The sequence below is a fragment of the Gouania willdenowi genome, chromosome 19 (assembly GCF_900634775.1).
Source record: "Gouania willdenowi chromosome 19, fGouWil2.1, whole genome shotgun sequence".
NCBI lineage: Eukaryota > Metazoa > Chordata > Actinopteri > Blenniiformes > Gobiesocidae > Gouania > Gouania willdenowi.
Genome location: NC_041062.1, coordinates 18,537,355 through 18,556,836, shown reverse-complemented (window position 1 = coordinate 18,556,836; position 19,482 = coordinate 18,537,355). Strand labels below are relative to the sequence as shown.

Genomic DNA, 19,482 nt, shown 5'->3' with positions numbered 1-19,482 from the left:
TGTCTGTGCTAGCTGCTACCCATTTAGCATTGAGGTGCTAGCTGAGGCTGCAAAAGCTCTGGTGATTGGCAAACTTTTTCTTGCTCAATTTGAACACAACTGGGCTTTAGTTTTCCATCCGGTGTTTTTCATAAGCCAAAATTAACGCCAATAAAGCTGAGAAGCTCAGAGTCTCCCGTTTCTTGTATTGTAGTCTGTGCGTCAGTATTATGGATATACCGGGAACTCTTGAAATGAGAAAGGTTCCACTCTGGTGTGCGATTAATTTCGTTATTTTTTTCCTCCATTTCATTAATCGCAATTTTTTTTTTTTCCACTTGTCTGCACATGCTGTCAAAGGTCAACACTACAAGAAGTGCAAACATTATGAGACAGCAATGCATGTTTTGTTATTGCGACCATCACCAGCCCTCCCTAAGGAAGGGATAGAAACCTTTTATTATAGGGAGGACATAAAAAGGAGAGCAGTGTTACGCCTAGGTACAGGGGGAGGGGGAGGGGAAAGGGAGCAGGGAGGAGAGACTCAAAGTAGGAAATAGAAAGGGTGCGGAAGAATAGATTATTTTACAGTGAGGGTGAGATGTGCAGTTGTAGAACATATTGTGCTTATTATGTTGTGTAATCAAGCCAATATGGTGACAAGTGTGAAGCTTAGCTATAAAGTTGGTGGCTGTGGACAGGGGGAATGAGTGAGTGGTAGTACCTAAAGCAGGTATTTGGGATTAACGTGTCTAAAGTTAAGCCTAGTATGAGTTTTATCCCACATCCCAAGGCGTGCCAGTGCATCGTAGACCAGTATATGTGCAAAAACAGCTACCGCAAACCCAGGAACTGCCCCGGGCCCGCAGATGCAGCCAGTCCAGCAGAAAGAGTGGGGACCAAGGAGCCCCAGGGCACCCCCCCCCACGGCCAAGCAGCTCCCCAGACGCCCCCGAGATCCCAGGCCGTGAAGCAGCCACCGCCCCCCACACACACATCCGAGGAAGCCCCAAGCAGCCGAGCACCCAGCGCATCCCGCCACCGACTCCAACCCCCGATTAACCCCCAATTAATCGCAATTAACGTGTAAAAGTAACAGCCAAAGTCATAACATAGTGGAGCCTCCTCAGGCAGAGACCTTGGAGAATGCTATCAGTGTACGACGGTATCTGGCCTAGTGCTGTCATTTCAATGCGTTAATTGCGAGTTTCTCAGCTTCATTGGCGTTAGTTTTGGCTTATAAAAACACAGGATGGAAAACTAAAGCCCAGTGGTGTACAAAGTGTTTGCCGATCACCTGAGCTTTTTTTTTTCTCAGCAATGTTTAGGCGAGATAAAAAAAATTGATTAATTAAATTAATTAATTACAGAGCAATTTTTTAAATCTCTCAACAGAACTAATCTGACCTTATTAGGGCAGCCTGACCAGAACTGACCAGGAGAGAGTTCTATAATTACATATCACTGCAAGCTTGAGCCAAATAATTAAAACTGTGACTAAAATGTATGACATTTAAAAAATTACATATAAATACTAATCAATATCTTAATAGACTTCAACTCAAGCAGTTTATTAGTTGCTAGTTTTCTAGGTAATGAGTGAGTGTAAAGAGGTGTGACAGAACCATAAATGAGCCAATTAGAAGCCAACATTAAAATACTGATGATTCCAATGAGATATGACTTTGGCAACAAAACTATAATAAGAAAAAAAAATCTGAAACCATGTATGTTATAGATATTGTTAACAGTAACCGTGTGTTAAAGTGTGATTCTCAGCCACATAATATCCGATGACAATCATATGTGGAGGCATAAATTACAACTGCATAACGAACTGTGTCTTTATAATACGAGCGGTCTTGGGGGAAATTTGGAGAAGCACCTGATATTACATCAGGCGTCAGCTGGATGAGTCCTGCAGGGTATGTGGAAGCAGCGTGCTGACGGCAGCCTCCACAGCACATTTACAAATCCAATTTTGGAGCAGACTGTAAAAACACAACCTGAAGGGGACGTACACCCACACCGTCTGGCGTTGTAGGTGCTGCGTCCCTCGGGTGTGTAGCAGTTCAGTAAATCAAGACCTCAAACTTCTTGTGTTTCTTTCCCCCGTGCAATAACGATGCCAAAACTTTTCAAGGAAACTCTACCAGCCACTGCTTTTATATCTGCTATCCACAAGTGTAGGCGGCGGGCGGAGTCTGCTAATACTTTCTTTCTGGCCGCCTTCTACTCTTAAATATGTTAATGAATGATTCATTACCCCTTTAGCACCGAAAGAATATCTGAAATATTACTTGAATATCTGTGAAAGTCATGTTTTTCTATTAGCTCTGTCTGCTAGCATAGCTTCTCTTCTTCACTGCCAGAATTTCTGCAAGCCAACTGACCACTGTGTTACCAGCGCCCTCTGCTGGTCCAAACAAATATGACGTAAATCAGTGCAAATACGTTTTTTTTTTGTTTTTTTTTAAAGTCCAATTGTTAAGGCACAAAATACATTTTCAGTTGCACTTTTAAAAAAAAAAGAACTATTATGCAGTTTTGCATTGTTTATTATAGAACCAGAATTTAAATTAATAGGCTTCATTTTCATTTGTATTATTCCTTTATTTATTTCATTCAAGATTTATTTTTAGTTAAATTGCATTGTTTTGAATAGTTTATCAAGGGATTCTTTTGACAATTAAATATAAAAGGAAAATAACACAGTATTTTCTAATTTTTTTTCCCAAAAAAAAAAATTTGTCTACAGTCCCATTTTGTAAAATAAATCGTGAGAGAATCGTATCGTGAACCCAGTATGGTGAATCGAATCGTATCGGGAGTTGAGTGAATCGTTACATCCCTACTATTGATTAACCAGATATTGGATGCTAGATTTAATGTGATCAAAGTGTAAGACCACATGATCACGAGTTCTGATTGGATTTCGTTCAATGTGACGCAATTATAGCTTTACATGTTTTTTTATTAGTCAATAAATATATTTTTCATGTATTTATGTATGTTTTTTTAACTAGGCATAATCTAGTTATTGTCACTTTAGAAAATATAGTGAAAGAAAACTATGACGAAACGTTTTAGTCTACAAAATTAACACCGCTTAAAAATGCGAGCAAGTAAAATCTACTATTACAATTAATAAAGACCCCTGAACAGGGATTAGAGACCCCCCAATCACCCCATAAACATTTGTATTACCCTCACAGGGACTACAAGAAGGATTTATTAAGGTGAAAAAGTTACTAAGTTCTGCTTTAAGACTTGTAAATTAAAGTTGAGGACTTTCGACTTGACTTAAGTGGCCTTGACTAGAGACTTGACTCGGACTTAAGTGACATGACTTGAGACTTACTTGAGATTTGAGAAACAGTGACTTGTTCCCGCCTCTGATTAAAATAAATATATTCTAGCCTGATTTCTTTCATCTTCATGTGTGGGGTCCGTAATGGATAGAAAATAAATCTCTTCAGAGTTAGAAAAACCTTACTCTGTATGGTGCCTTTTCAATTAGATGTGATCCTCAGAAACATTTTGGGCCTTGAGTGATTATTACATTGCGTGTGATGTAAATGTGATGAGCTCCTTCTCAATTAAAGCTGTGAGGATCTCATCTGCCTTTGGGGAGGATAAAGTTTTAATGGTTTGCGTTGAGCGTGAAAGAAAGTGCCGATGTAGTCCATCTGACCCAAGAACATTTTCTCATTAAGGTCAATCGTATTATTTAGAATTAGTGTTCGTGCCCGGGTTAGCACCTCATCGACACTGTGAAACTGCTGAAGTCATCTTAACGTCTTCTTCACAACATTTCTGTGCTTTGTTCAGGAAATAGTAAGCAAGACATCTTAGTGCTATAACTACTCCACGCGTCTCAGATGTAATTTCCAAGTTTCACTGAGGAAAAAGTAACAAAAGTAGTGTCAATGCAGGTATTTTGTACAAAGCAAGTATTTTATGCCTTTAGAATGAGGAAGATAAATGAAGGATCTCAACTTTTCTTAGAAAAAATGCACATAAAAAACATCTCAGGAGGAAAAGCTTACACACACACACTAATTACTCAAGTTAAAGTAAAGCCCCGCAGTGAAGTTTAGTCTCTCGCTCCCCCTTTATTATCCTAATGCTTAGTAGTCATCATATTGAGCAATAAACACAGCTAAATTGGTTATTTTTCAGGTGTGCTCCATCATTTTTGTGTTTGAAAGTTGTAAATGCAAAGTACAAAGAGTCCTTTGGAGGTGGAGACAGCTCAGTAGCTGGATATAATGCTCCAGAGTGCAATTTACCACGTTTGTCTCTCTGAAGGCAATCCCTTGAAGAACACAAGCTCTCCTGTTAGACTCCTCGAGAGACTCACCAAAATAAACATATGGATTTTAGCAAACATTAAAGGACAACAAGGAGCACGGGGCGGGACCTGGGCTGCAAAAACTTTCAGACCAAAGTGAGAAAAGCCTCCTCCGGGCTCTGTGACGCCAACTCTCAGCAAACATACAAACTTTTGAGTCTGAATTGGAGAAATGTAGCAAAAATAGAAGAGTAAAAACCTCATATTGGCAAAGCCAGAAAAGAAGAGACTATTTTTTTTCCGGTTTCAAAGTTAAAAGAACCCACAACTAACCCGTCATCAAGTGCACATCCTGAACATTCAAACAAGTTAGTTCAGAAAGGATGTCCTTTTTTAGTTGGAACGGGGGAAACATCCCCAAAAATAATTCCAGCAGACCTTTGAAATTATGCTAACTTCTGCCTCAGAGCTTCACGGCATCCTACAGGGTACCACTAGCTATTAAATATAATGACGGCTTATGCACTACTTTAATGGTTAGCGCTCCCATCAAGGAGATATTCAAGTGCTCCAAAATTCATTTTGCGAGAAAATTAAGAGCTCTAACGTGGAGTCGCCATCGTAAAAAACCATCTGTAGCCCCAAAATTCACAAACTGGGGCTGCAACAGATGGAATGACCCTCGCAGAGGACAAACATCAACATTACTGCAGTGAAATGTTGGAGTTCAAGCATTAATGCGCTTTTTTATTCAGCTGTTGAGGCACTAATTTGAAAACTGAGGAACACATTTAGAAAAAGAGAAAACTTTCCAAATGAAATACTGGCTTGATTTTTTTCGGCATGTACAAAAAAAAAAAAAAAAACGTAAAAAAAAAAAAAAAAAAAAATGAATGTAACCATGTCGGAAATAAACTGAATAAATAAATAAATAAATAAATAAATAAATTTTGAGGTTTTTTCTTCACTGTGTTTGGTTATAAGGACAAATCAATCTAAGTGTTCTTTGTGTGAAGAGTAACAATAATATGTTAAATACGGTGTACATTTCAGGACATCACCAGGCCTCAGAGTGAGGCATCAGGAAAACATGTGTCATTTATCACAGTGGTTCTCAAACCTGTTTAGCTCAAGTAGCCCCTTTATCTAACCTTTGAATGCAAGTCCCCCCTCATGTCCGACAACTACGTTTTTGTCAGAACTCTGTGAAAAAACAACTATAAAGTATAATGATGGAGTGAATACTCACATTTTAAAGAATCTCATTTTGTAAATAAGTGGAACTGAACAGCACTAGTACAGTGCCTGTTCATATTGACATTAACAGGAGTTCCACAGTGTGGATGGGAAAAACATGGGATGTGTGTGTATATATATATATATATATACATATATGTTTTATTTTGTTTTGTTTCATCACCAAAATGTAATCAGCTGTTCCTTGACCCATTATTAACATTTCCTGAAAATTTCATCAAAATCCGTTCGTGACTTTTCAAGTTATTGTGTACAGACAAACAGCGCTGCACTGCATTAGCTTAGCATAGAATAGAATAGAACACTGATAATGAAGTCACTGTTGATGACATCAGTTTGTTCTTGGAACACCAATGACATCACTGTTGATGACATCATCAGTGTTCTAAAACAATGTTTGACAGGAGTTCCACAGTGTGGAATGGTCATTTCAAATTGGTTTTAAATTGGCTTAGGAATGATCAAATCACTCCAAAATTACGGATGCACACACTCGGGGTATTTGGAAGACGTTGACAAAGTTTAAGGTCGATCAGACACTGCGTCTGGGAGATATTCGCTCCACGGACACACACAGACCTTTCTTGCATTACAGATAGATTTAGTGCCTCCTGAATAGATTTATTTCTCTGGTTTACGGTCATCTCCCTCCTAATCATTTTCTAATCGAGATCATTTCTATCCTAGTTTTGTGTATTTGGTGTCATGTTGTGTATTTTGTTGTTTCCCTGTTCTTTTATTGATTCAGTATATTTTTCTCTTATTTTGTGAGTTTTTGTTGTCGCTTTTGTGTGTTGTTGGTATTATTTATATTTATTCTACCTCAGTGTGTGTGTTTTTGGTGTCGTTTGGTTGTTTCATATGTTGTTTTCTATGTTTCTCTGTTATTTTTGTGTATTTTGTAGTGATCATGTGTGTTTTTCTCTCATTTAAGTCTTTCTTTGTTGTCATTTTGTGTGTTACTGCTCTTTGTCTCTCTTTGGTGTCATTTTGTTGTCGTTTGTCTGTTCTTTGTATTATTCAGTATATTTTTTTTTATCTTATTTTGTGTGTTCTTGTTGTTATGTGAGTTGCTGTATTTAGTGTGATTATAATTTTTAATGAAAAAATAAACCCCATATTTATAATGCTTTTATTTGTTAATTTTCCTCTTTCTCTCTCAAGTAACCCCTGTAGTGCCATCACGTACACCTCGGGTACACGTACCCACATTTGAAAACCACTGATTTATGAGACCAAACTGACTCATGCCTCAGCAAAACCTCCGTCAGATCAAACGTCGTCAAATGCTACAGCCTCAGGCTTCAAAATAAAAGTAGTTAGACTCAAAGGCCTCAGGACGTAAAACACGACATGAAGTTGTATTTTGAAAAAAAACAAAAACGTCATTCATATGTGCTGCTTCAAATACATCCTAAACACTCCTATTGTGTGTGGAGACCTGGTCCAGGACCTGGGGAGGGAAACCAGGTGCAGTGGACTTCAGTTCTTGCTCTGATTTCCCTGTAAATATCAAAATATTACACAAACAGAACAAGTTAAAAAAAAAAACCACACAAAAAAAAAAAAACACAAAAATGCTGCTTATCTGGTTTTTGATTTTTCTGTATTTCTGTTTTGGTTTTAAATCAGTAAAACAAAATGGCCACACCGTTTATTTGTTATTTTGATTTGGTTTTAAAATGGAATAACCAAAGAACGAAAGGTACACAGATTTATATCGCCCAGCCCTAATAACAATGTTTAAAAGCTTCATTCTCCATGGCTTTTTGCTTATTAGAAGTATTAATCCTGAGTGAGATCCTCAATCCCACAGTCATTGGCGGGTGAGAACGTGCACTGCCACGTGAGTGTCCAACATTCCATTATCAATGGTGCGTTATATTTAGGCAGGTTGGAGAGAGTGAGGGTCCAGATGCACATCTTGAGTTCCATGTGTGAGTAAGTCTGTAAGTGAGCAGCCATGAGCCCACTCAGCTCTGCCACACTCTACGTCAGCCTGAATCTATCTATGGAGCTAGCTCTACTCATCCTCTGCCACCCCCATCTGCGCCCAGACTGTGGCGGCGCACAGGTGGATGTGCGTGCGTGCGTGCGTGCTCGTGGACGTCTCGTGTGCGCGTTAAAAGCATTAAAATAAGCTCGTGGCTATAGTGGCGTCGTGGCCATCTGCTGCTGCTGCAGATAAACATTTTACCTGAATCTGGCAACCGAGCCGCTGTCGTCAAAGTTAGCGTCGATTGGAATAATACGTCTTAATTACCCCGGCAGCTGCAAGCTTCTGCAGCAAAGCAGTCGGTCAAGAACAAACAGCCTTACAGCAGGAATGTTTCCATTTCTGGTGATCCAACAGACTCCCGTTGCAGCCTGAGCACAACTATTACAAAGAATTGTCGGATTCATGGCAACGGTTGCCAATGGCCTCTTTCCCTGAATGATGCTGACAGCTTCCAGCCTTCATTCAGCGGCTAGCTGCTGCTTCAGTTTTATTTATAGCCGCAATTGATCGAGACAGATTTGGCAGAGGAGGAAAAGCTGCACTTGAGATTTAGCAGCAGACTATAGGCTGGGATTTGTGTGCTGCAGGTCACTTGTAAAGAGAGGAAGGAAAGACATTTTTGTCCCTTTCCCCCCCTTCTTCAGTCCTTTCCTCCATCTCCTTCGTCATTTACACACTGATAAAGTGCTGCAGGTGATAGCTGTTATACAAACATCCTTCTAGTGCAACACACACTTGTTTTTTTTTTTTCACCGACACTATAAAACACTACAAACTGAACAGACATTCAAAGAGATTTGGCCACTAACTACACACCTGTATACGTCGTACACATACCAGGTTTGGGATCAATTATAATTGTAATCGTGTAATTGATCATTAATTACAATTATGGCATAGTTATAATTATAATTTTAAAAAATCTGTTGCTGTCGTAATCATACGAAAAATGGGTATTGAGTTTGTAATTGTAATTGACTTTGTAATTGTCATGAAAATTCTTTCAAAATGGCCAATTTTAATTTAACGCAAAATTGGGGAACCATGTTACAGTTCTATGTATGGTTCTACACATGTTAACAATTGTTTAAATATGTTTCATATCAAGCTTTCCACATTTCATTTTACAATTTAAAAAAAAAATGATATCGAGGGGCTCAGACGCCCACACCAAAAATATTAAAACCTATATTTTCCTTGATTAGGAAGCCTAACAAGGTAACCAATAAATAGGAAAGAAATTAGATGATAGATATTTGTTTTTAGTGTATTTTACAGCTGATTTAGTACCATAAAAGCAGTGATGTGCAGTCAGGGTAGGCAAGGTAGGCAGTGCCTACCCAAGGGTGAATTGATATTTAGATTTTTTGTTTTAATTATGATATATTTATAATTTTTTTTTTTAAATTTCCGATAGCCTACATACCTATAAGTTTGAAAGTGTCAGTATTTTGTGCTTTTCATAGCCCAAATGACAACACCGTCAAAAAGGCAGATCGCTACGCTGCCTTTGGACGTTCACAATGCATTAGTGAATTGATACAGCGTGGTCGCTGCTACGTTCTCTAGCTAGTGGGCGGGATAACACTAAAGGCAGGATGACAGCGCTAGAGACAATAAAGAAACTTTCTTTTGAGGAAAAACAACAGCCTTTAAAAGCTTTTCTTAACACATTTTATTTATGTGTTAATAAAGGGTAACAGATTGAACTTGTGTCCATGTAGCAGTATTCTACACGTTCTTAAAAAAGGTTTAAAAACATTGTCTTATTATTGAAGGGACATGTGTTTTACTTTCTACTTAAGTACATTTAGTAGCATGTACTTTTTTACGTTTACTCAAGTAAAGGAGCAACTTCAAAACTTTAAATTTTTACCAGAGTCATTTTTTATTCAAGTATCTATAATTTTACTTGAGTACTGAAGACTAGTACTTTTGCCACCTCTGGAAATAGCTCACAGTTTCAGAAAGGTTGGTGACCCCTGGGTTAGGGGTAGGGGTAACAAAGTACACTTAATGACAGCCTTCATGACACCTTATTCATGCTAATAACAGGTATTATGTCATAATAATGACAGCGTTAAGTCAGCTTTATGTATAAAATGTCAAGTTAAGTGTTTCCGACATTTGTGATGTGTTCTTTTTCATCCTCCGCTTATTTCTTCCGACTCTGTTACTTATTTGTTAAAGTGTTTTAATCGAACGTTGTCCATTTTTCTGAATGTTGTCCATTTTTCTGAACGTTGTCCATTTTTCTGTTCTCTACAGAGAGTTTTTCAGCCATAGCAGGTCCTTCACACCTCATTTAAGTCAATAAATCAGTCTCTGCTTGTCTGACATACGACTATCTAAAGACACACTTTACACAAAAGGCCACTCATCGGCTATTTGATGCACTCAGGATTGCTCGATACTTTGTAAATGCAGCCCTTTCCCATTTTCAGGTAACTAAACTAAACTATTTCTTTACACAGACAGACAAAAAAAACTGCATCAAGTTGTTATAATATATTGTGGCACACTTGGTCAACAAATCACACGTTCAGCTTTCTCTACAATATCAATAAAGTAGAAAAATGTTCACTCTGCAGCTTCTTTGGCTTTTAACGCCAACTTAAAGAATGATGTACAGAACATTAAAGTGTACTTTCATGGCCTTAAATCTTTGCAAATGGCAATAAACCTCCTGCTCTTTTCTGTTTTATTATAGATTTTACAACATAAGATAATGTGATAGTAGCTACCTAAATAAAAGCAAATCTATAATAATAATGATAATAATAATGTTCGAAAAGTTTCATGTCTGTGACTAGTCAACTGTTGAAATATTAATTAGTTTCATTCCTATTAACATGGAGTGCCAGAGGACACAGGAAGTTGTGTTAAACTGGGACTTGATTAAAAAAAAAAAAAAAAATCAAATTAATTAGAGACTTTATAATTACTTAATCTCTTAATCTAAATTAATCGCATAACAATGTTTGAGACAAGACGAAACGTTTTTCAATTTAAATGGATTTTGGTGTATGACTGAATCAGTGATAACAATAAATGAGTTTAAACAACAAAATTGAGAGTGCGAACATAATGTGCAATATTAATAATGAATATTATGATTGCATTGTTCACAAAACACTCGTAAGCTATATTCATACTTTTCAGGATATTTTGTAAACATTCTAAAACAAATGTTTTTATGTGAGTTAAAATAAAAATAAAAACAGGACTTCGTACAGAACATTTCACAGAAGTGGATACAGTCCAAAATAGAATATCTGTGGCATGAAATAAACAGAGAAACTGATGAAGCTGATGAATTTAGTTTGAAATAATCTTGCTCCATCTGTGTTGATAAGTTGGATCAGACAATGCCATCTGTAGCCCCGCCCACATCCTCAACCATCCAGTGTATTTGTTCATTTGTCACTCATGGACTCATTCATGTTTGATTCAGAACTCTGTCTGTCGAGAATCCGAAGAACTATTGTCCGTGCTAGCTGCTACATGTTTAGCATTGAGGTGGAAAAGCTGGGCTTTTGTTCTCAAACCTGTGGTTTTTTTTTTGTTACTTTCTTTTTTGAATCCAAATCAACCCCACAAAAAACGGGAACGACTTCTCCTCTGGTTCTTCAGTTGTAGCCGGCGCATCAGTATTATGGGTATGGGTAAAAAGCAATGAAATCCGTCATTTTTTTTAGTGCGTTATTTTTCTAATCAATCGCAATTAACACGTTAAAGTCCCAGCCCTAGTAAAAACATGAGGTAACACTATACTTGACGTTTTATGTATAAAGCTGACTTTACGCTGTCATTAGTACGAGTAAGGTGTCATGGAGGCTGTCATTAACTTATTAACTCCCATCCATTTTCAGAACGGCTACCCCCCTCACTTTTAGAGCATTTTGACTGATTTTTAAAGACCCACAGAATATTTTGTACTGTAAAAATCTGAAATCAGAAACCAAATTCTGAAAGATTAAAGTCTCAATTTTCATCAGAATTTTTTGTTTTGTTTTTAGCTTTTTCTGTAATCTGCAGTTGAATAGAGGCAAGTTTCACACAAACTGCCAGTTTCAGAGCAAAAAGCTGAGAAAAAAGGCTTTTTCTGAAAAATCCTTTGTGACGCATCTGGTGTGAACGCAGCATTAGGGTAACGAAGGGTTAGGGTAACAAATGACACTTAATGACAGCCTTATTCATGTCAATAACAGGTGTCAGTGTAATGTCAGCCTTTATGTATAAAACTTCAAGTGAAGTGTTACCAAACATGAATACAATAAATTAAGCTAAATATGCTGTATACATCCTATTTTTCCAGACTGAAATGAACACCTAGGGCTGAGTCAAAATTAAAAAAGACAACATAAACCCTCTGAATCCAGCCTGACTGCCAGCACCATCCAGTCCCTGATCATAATTTAAAAAGTGTGCAAAGGCTGAATGATGGAGCATAAAAAAACAGCCGCTGTGGCCCAGAGGCTGGGCTCAGTCATTTATTTTGCTCACAGAGCAGAGAAGACGTTAATGTAGAGTTGCCAGCTGTGGCTCACCTGGCTAATGCTTGAACCTTGGCCGAGTGTCTCTCCTCCAGCTCTGCCAGCTTCTTCTTCAGCAGGTCGGTTCCTTGGCGAAGGCCTGCGGAGTGCTCCATCTCCCCATCCAGGAGGCTGCGGAGAGACCTGGGAACACGTACTGAGCATCACAATCAGGTCACTACTTCCACACAAACAACCACAATGGTTATTCTGCTGTATATATAACTGTATTTTGACTGTAGAAAGCCAGAAAATGTAATCAAAATGCGCATACTTTTCCAACACTGTGCTAAAGCATTGTGGAGTAATTAAATTATATTCAACTTTAATTATATAGCGCAAAATACAACAACAGTCAAAATACAGAATTCTTAAGAAAAAACCCAACAAAATCCACATATTTTGATAAAGAAATGAAAATGAGTGAAAAAAATAAAAAGTCACAATATATTTTAGAGTTATGTGAAGCAGTAGAAATAGGTTAGTAAGAGTATAAAGTGTTCCTTCTATTATATACAACATTTAACAAAGTATATATATTTTACATATCATTTTTTTTTATTTTTTGCATTATTTGATAAAAGGAAAGTGTACTTTGTTGAATTCTTACACTTCTTTTGTGTGTATTATTTCAGAAAAGTAACTTGAATATTGTGATTTACTGTACGTTGAGCACAAAAGCATTTTTGCTTCTGCCCGTTTCAGTCTCGTTATATATATTTTAAATTGTGATTTATGTTTGTGTTTGTTTCAGTCTAAGAAAAACATATTCAAACTAAAGTTATTTAATATTTTCAATACTGGGAATAAAAATTAAATAGTCTTTAAAGACAAATTTTATTCATCAAAGTAACTGCAAATGCAGATTAACATAAAATAATTATTTTAGGCAGTTTTAGGATTTTAATTATGAATTTATTTTACTGCAAAGAGCCTCGTAGCAACAGAAAACTAATTTATACTATTTTATACTTATTTTCTCAAATCTTAAATGTCACTTTAGAAACAAGCATTTTCAACCTGTGTTTGAATTTCTGAACATATGTATGTATTTCAGCGATATATGTGCGGGTTAGATAATGAAGTATAAAATCCCACGTACGTGTTTTGTTCCTCGAGCTCGTCCTTACGGTTCATCATGGCAATAATGACCTGACGCAGCTCCACTGCAGAAAAGAGACAGAGAAAACGATCCTGAGCATGAATCAACTAAGTATAATGTTGCAACTTTAATGCATTTTTATTCCAAAGACGTGCTGGCAGTCTGACGTACATGCCTTTTTTCTAATTGTAGCTATAAAATCTATTTATTTTTGTGAAAGTACAATAAAACTTTGGGAAACGCGCTGGGAAAAAAATGGGCCTTGTCATTTCAGTAACAAATAAAACAATTTTGAGGAACAACAGACTGTGCATCAGTGGAAAAGTGAGAACTTTGCTGCAGTGAAGATTACTTAGAAATCAGAATCCAAAACAGACGTAAGGGCTTTTGTTCCCGTGCAGCACAATAGAGCAGTAATACAATGTGAGATGGTTATACGCCTCTTCTGGGTTTTTGTGACTGCACTTGAATTATCTCCCTCATAGCTGTCAGAAACACAAGGAAGCCATTATCAAACATCTCTGGGGGCTTGCACAGCGCAAAAACCATCTCCAGTCAGAGTCACAATCACATATCCATACATTATATTCAAAGCATTGAGCAGTTAAATGTGTGGGGTGGGGGTGGGGGGTTGCATCCAACACTCTCAGATCCACCAGGTTGTCTTTTCAAACAACAAGGCTTTTGTTTAGGGTTTTTTTTTCTTTTTTAGCCTGTGAAAGTTCAGTCAACTATAGTGATACTGTTTTAATGTACTTTGGAAGTCCTTTAGAGCAGGGCTTTTCAATCAGTGGTCTGTGGGCCACGTCCCGCCCACTACGATACACTTTTCTGCGTATTTTCTCCACTTTCAAGACATTTTTTATGCCCAATATCTGCCACTTTAAACTAATTGTTCCTACTTTTTAAAGTACATTAACCCAACACCCCCTCCCCCCATTTCTGCCACTTTTAAGCCAATGGTACCACTTTTAATCACTTTTACTATGGGGTGTGTATTGCCTGGCATCTGGCGATATGATTTTGTGTCTCGATACATAGGTCACGATACGATACGATATGTCCCGATATTAAAATATAAGGAGATTATTGTGATATATATATATATATATATATATATATGTGTAAATGTGTACACCTTCATGAGAACATTATGTATGAATATATTTTATTGGCATATTTTACACTCAAAACATAGGCCATGTGCCAACAACTTAAAATAAAAAAATAACATTCAATCTGCCTGTGGCTTTTAAACCAACTTTGACTTTAGTGCAACTGAACTGAGGTATATGCCTCGATCAACAAATAAATGCAGAAAGTTAGTACCTTCTTTTTAAATTTTATTGAAAAAACACCAGCAGGTCAACATGTCCAGGTTTCAGCACTTCTTTGTGCAGTTACAATGTCTCCTGCAGTGGAAAAGACTTTCCTAGTTAAATAAAGGTAAAAAAAAAAAAATCAAGATGGATTCTCGATCCGGCAATCGCGAGACGTAATATCGCGATATCTCGCCAAATCAATTTTTTTCAACACCCCTAATTTTTACCACTTTTTCTCTCCCTTTTTGGTCACTTTTAACCCATTTACATCTTTAAGATGACTTTATATTATGGAGCAAATAAAATCAAACTTCCTGGATAACAGTGGCTATTATTCAGATCAATAAATAAATGTGGTTATCACAGATTCATAGAACAATGGATCATGGATGGGAACCAAAAAGCTCTCCCCTTATAGATGGCCCTGTCTCCACATGTCTGTGTTCAACCACCTTTAGCTACAGTGGGGGTCCTCGGTCTCTGGCACCTTTTTTTGGGGTGTCGCGGGCTGAAAAGGTTGAGAACCACTGATGTAGACGAGAGGAATGAAAACTGCTACGCTATCTTACGCTACGATAAATTATACTGAAGTCTGGTTATGGCTGAATATTCAAGTTAAAAAAAAAAAAAAAAAATCAAGAATATACTGCAAGAACACCATAACTTTGTCTTGTAATAAAGAAAAAAGTAAAAATAATATATTTCTTATAAACAGTATAATAATGTCAAGCAGTAGATGTATCAAGAATCTGTGTACCTTTGGTTATTTCGTTTTAAAACCAAATTAAAAAAATAGAAAAAACTGATTGTTTTTTTTTTTTATTTTATTAATTTAAAACCAGATACAAAAAAGGGAAAAACCAAACTAGCAGCGTTTTTCTGTTTTAAAATGAAATCTGGTTCTGTTTGTTTGTGTGATATTTGGATATTTACGGAGAAACTAGGACGAGAGCTTAATGTTTTAATCTCACCACACAGAGGAGACACACAGACAGACTCTTACTCTGCTGCGTTTGATAAAAAATGATCTTGTATCATGTTGTCCACCTCACAACGATAGTAAAGAGGTGTGGTTTGTGTGTCAGTGATGTTTCGTTAAAGAGCTACTTATGCTGGAAGTCTGAATCTGTGAATATCTGCCAACTTTACCGAACAGTGTTTCGGTCCAAATAGTATCTAGATAAACTGGTGACTGGGCGGACTTTTGCTCCCAGACATAAAAGGAGCAGCGCATAAGTCGCATTACTGGTGAATTGAAATGCTATTAATACATAAATAAATCAAAAACAAAAAAAATGGATGTTAGGTAAAACATGCACATGATATGTGGAACCAGAGGTGGTGTAATGAATCTACTGGTGCTCCTCGTTTCTTGTGATCAACTTCCGTGTGCGTTGACGGCAGCCGTTAGCGGTATTCATAATGTGCAAAATAAACATTTCAATGCCCTCAAAAAAGCTGTAATTATTTTTGCAAAAGTGTCAAATGGTAGAAGTTCTAACGTCTATTGTTCGTCATTCGTTCAGACGCTGTAAAAAAAAATGCATCCAAAAATGCACTGTAAATAAAATCCGCGAAACACCGAGGCCGCGAAAGGTGAACCGTGATATAGCGAGGGACTAATGTATTTCTTACATAATGTTCTCATGAACGTGAACAAATTTACAGATTAGTTGTTTCTTAAGTCATACATTAAAAAAAATATAGCAATAATCGCCTTATACTTTATAGGGATATATCGTATCGTATCGTATCGTGACACAAATTGTATCGCCAGATGCCAGGCAATACACACCCTTATATTATAGGTGAGTTTATAACGCTAACAACCACAAATAACATTATATTTTACATGAACACAGCATAAACATCCCACAAATAAACTTCACAATTAACACGCATTTGAGGACGACGAGAAAATGCATCGTCACTCCAGAGCTCTCTCTGGCTGAGACGCGCACATGCCTTGAATTTCAGTCATCTGCCTCCTGCTTACAGTCTGCTGCTGGCTAATCTTAATCTCCATCCTGATGTTAAAGACAGATTTGGGTCACCAAGTGTCCTTTCAGTGTGACTCATCTTTTTTGCTGTGGTTAAAACTTAAAAGTTGCTCATCGAGGTGTCAAAGTTCCTCATAAACGTCAGCAAATGAAATGGGCGAGAGAAGAAGTCAATCAACGCTTACGGTTATGATTTTCGTTCCATAATTTGACCCACACAAACTACAAAACTACTGTAACCTGGGGTGTGATGAAGAGCACGATAAAGAAAAGAACAGTAGACATCTAATTGAACGAGTACTGATATTTCCTACTCATAGAAGTACTGTTACTTCATATGAAAAGTGTAGTTACATTTATGAACTCTAAAACAAACAAAATAACCTCCATCTAATGTTGTTTTGGAATCGTACATTACGTTTAATCTGATTGGTCGACTATGATGTGATGCATTTGATTGTTGTCTGGTTATTTCATTTTTTTGTAGTTTCGCAACTTCTGTTGATCATTTTAAAACAAATAATAATAATTTACTCAGTAATGGTCAGAGGTGAAAGTAACTCACATTACTGTAATGTGTAATTACTGTAATTGAGTTGCTTTTATGGGCACTTGCAGTTTAGGAAAGTAGTAAAAAATTCATTAGTGAGTAAATGATTATTTTTTTATTTCTGTTTCATGGTCAGGCACATTGAACATAATTGTTTTTAGTCATTCCATTTCTGATCAAAGACACTTTCTTGGGTTCAGGGTGTGGTTTCTAGCTATTATGTCGTTACCCACATGGCACTGGTTTAGAGTTCATACATGTAGTTATACTTAGAGCCTGATCATTTTTTTTTTTTTTTTTTAAATATAATTTATTGGCTTTATTTCATTTTTAAAAGAATTGTACATTTTGACAAACCTTTTATTTCATACAGATGCCTTTGTGGAAAATTGTGTAAGATTTCATTTCTTCCTTTTTAAGTTTATACATGAGATGTTTACTGTATGCAAGATAACCGTGGCAACGATTTATTACCAATAATAAACGTGGGGGGTGAAAGTAACTTGTAATTTTTACTTTGAGTACTATTTAATTGAGCTACTTTTTACTTTTACTTGAGTATTTTATGTATGACTTACTTGTACTTGTGTACAATTTTAATTAAGTAACAGTACGTCTTGAGTAGGATATATTAGTACTATTTACACCTCTGGTAATGGTTGGGTGTAGCAATGTAACTAATTATATTACTTCTTTTAAAACGTACTTAAGTACAAATAAAATCATTGATTTAGAAACATAGTCAACAAAGTACAAGTACCCATAAAGGCAACTCAATTACAGTAACATGAGTAGGGGTGGGAACCTCTGGTACCTCACGATACGATACGCGATACAAAGCTCACGATAACAGTTATGTCACGATATGACGATAGTGCGATTATTAATATATTGGTCAGAAATCAATCTACGATAATCTATGACAAGAAAAAAAAAGATTAAGTGAAAAAATATAATTTTTATTTTATATCTCTGACATTAAAGACATTAAATTGAAAAAGTGTCCTATGAACAGTGACACTATTTTAGTGCAATATTCCAGTAAACAATACATTGGTTCCTTCAACAAACAGTGACAACATTTCTGTGAAGATGTACCTGCACATTTTAGTGAAAAAGCAGAAAATGTTTTGTCAAAAAAAAATAAAAATAAAAATAAAAATTCGATGCTGAGCGCGAGCGTATCGCTAATCGATTGTGCGGAAAAATATTGCAATATATCGCCGTATCGAGATTTCGTCACACTCCTAAACATGAGTACCTGTAATCCATTACTTTCACATCTTCTATTCCCTACATAAGATGGCATCGAAATGTGAGCTTTTATTGGACAACAGAATCACAGCAGACACCACGGACCAAAACATTATGAACTTGAACGAGCCGTGCTCCATCCTCTCCGGATACAATAAGAAATCACACAACAAGACATTATATTTCCATAGAGATCCACATGTCGGTACTTGTTGAAGAAAAAAAAAAAAAAAACAGTGCGTTTCTTAAGAGCACTCTGCCACCGGAACCCATTTGTTCCAATAATAGATGCATTTGTGAGAGCCAGGCCATGTAATCAAGGTGCCTCATGAATTATAGGCTCGATACTCTCCAATCAATGGGCTACTTGGCTTCACACGCAACTACATCTGGGAAGAAATCAGTGATGGAAAGATCAGCGTCCACTATTGTCTCCCTCTAACGATGTTTTTCCTCTTTAGATTTCAAACACAACTTCATATTCTAGCTTACTCAGTGTCCATTTTATTTTACAACAGTGTAATACACTAAGAGTTTACACTGATCACCATGAATACAAAAACAAAGGGATCATTAAGTACTTTTAGCATTTAAAGACAAATCTAATGACAAAAACACTAACTCGGGCATAGATAAGAAGTTAAAAATGTGTAGTTCTATAGTATATGTGAATTTAAAAAAAAAAACTCAACAATTCAAAAATGTTCATTCTTGGTAATAGCGCTGGACGATATAAACAAAAACTCATCTCGATATTTTTTCTCAAAATGGCGATATACGATATAAATCTTGATATTTTTTGTTCAAATTAAGTCTGAGCAGAAAAACAATTCTGTGCTAAATTTGCTGATGTAAAATGCCACACAGGCACATTTATCAATAAATACGTTTATTTCTTCGATAAAGGACAGCACGTGTGAGTGAGATCTGTAGTGTGGCTCGTATAGGAGAAGGTCTGGACAAGAACGCACTCAGAAATCCATATGAATGTGCTTTTCATGCTGTTCTGAGAAGAAGCAAAAGGCACCGACTCCTAAACGAAACAAAAAAAAAGCTATAAAATATATATATACTGTATAGTTATTGATATTACCAAATTAGAAAATCTTGATATATCTTGACTATAAATACAGTATATTGTCCAGCCCTACTTGTTATGACCAAATATTTGAAGTTTCCTTGGGCAGCTT

General features: G+C 36.6%; 1 protein-coding gene across 3 annotated transcripts in view; it reads right to left on the bottom strand.

The window, feature by feature from the left end:
• snx29 (sorting nexin 29) overlaps nucleotides 1-19,482 on the bottom strand; it is a 228,497-nt gene that overhangs the window by 181,830 nt on the left and 27,185 nt on the right. For all 3 annotated transcript variants that reach the window (XM_028477028.1, XM_028477029.1, XM_028477030.1), the window contains exons 12-13: nucleotides 13,167-13,230; nucleotides 12,080-12,208 (exon numbers count right to left, since the gene is read on the bottom strand). In XM_028477028.1, the coding sequence (XP_028332829.1) occupies nucleotides 12,080-12,208; nucleotides 13,167-13,230 (193 nt within the window). The remainder of the gene's footprint in view (nucleotides 1-12,079; nucleotides 12,209-13,166; nucleotides 13,231-19,482) is intronic.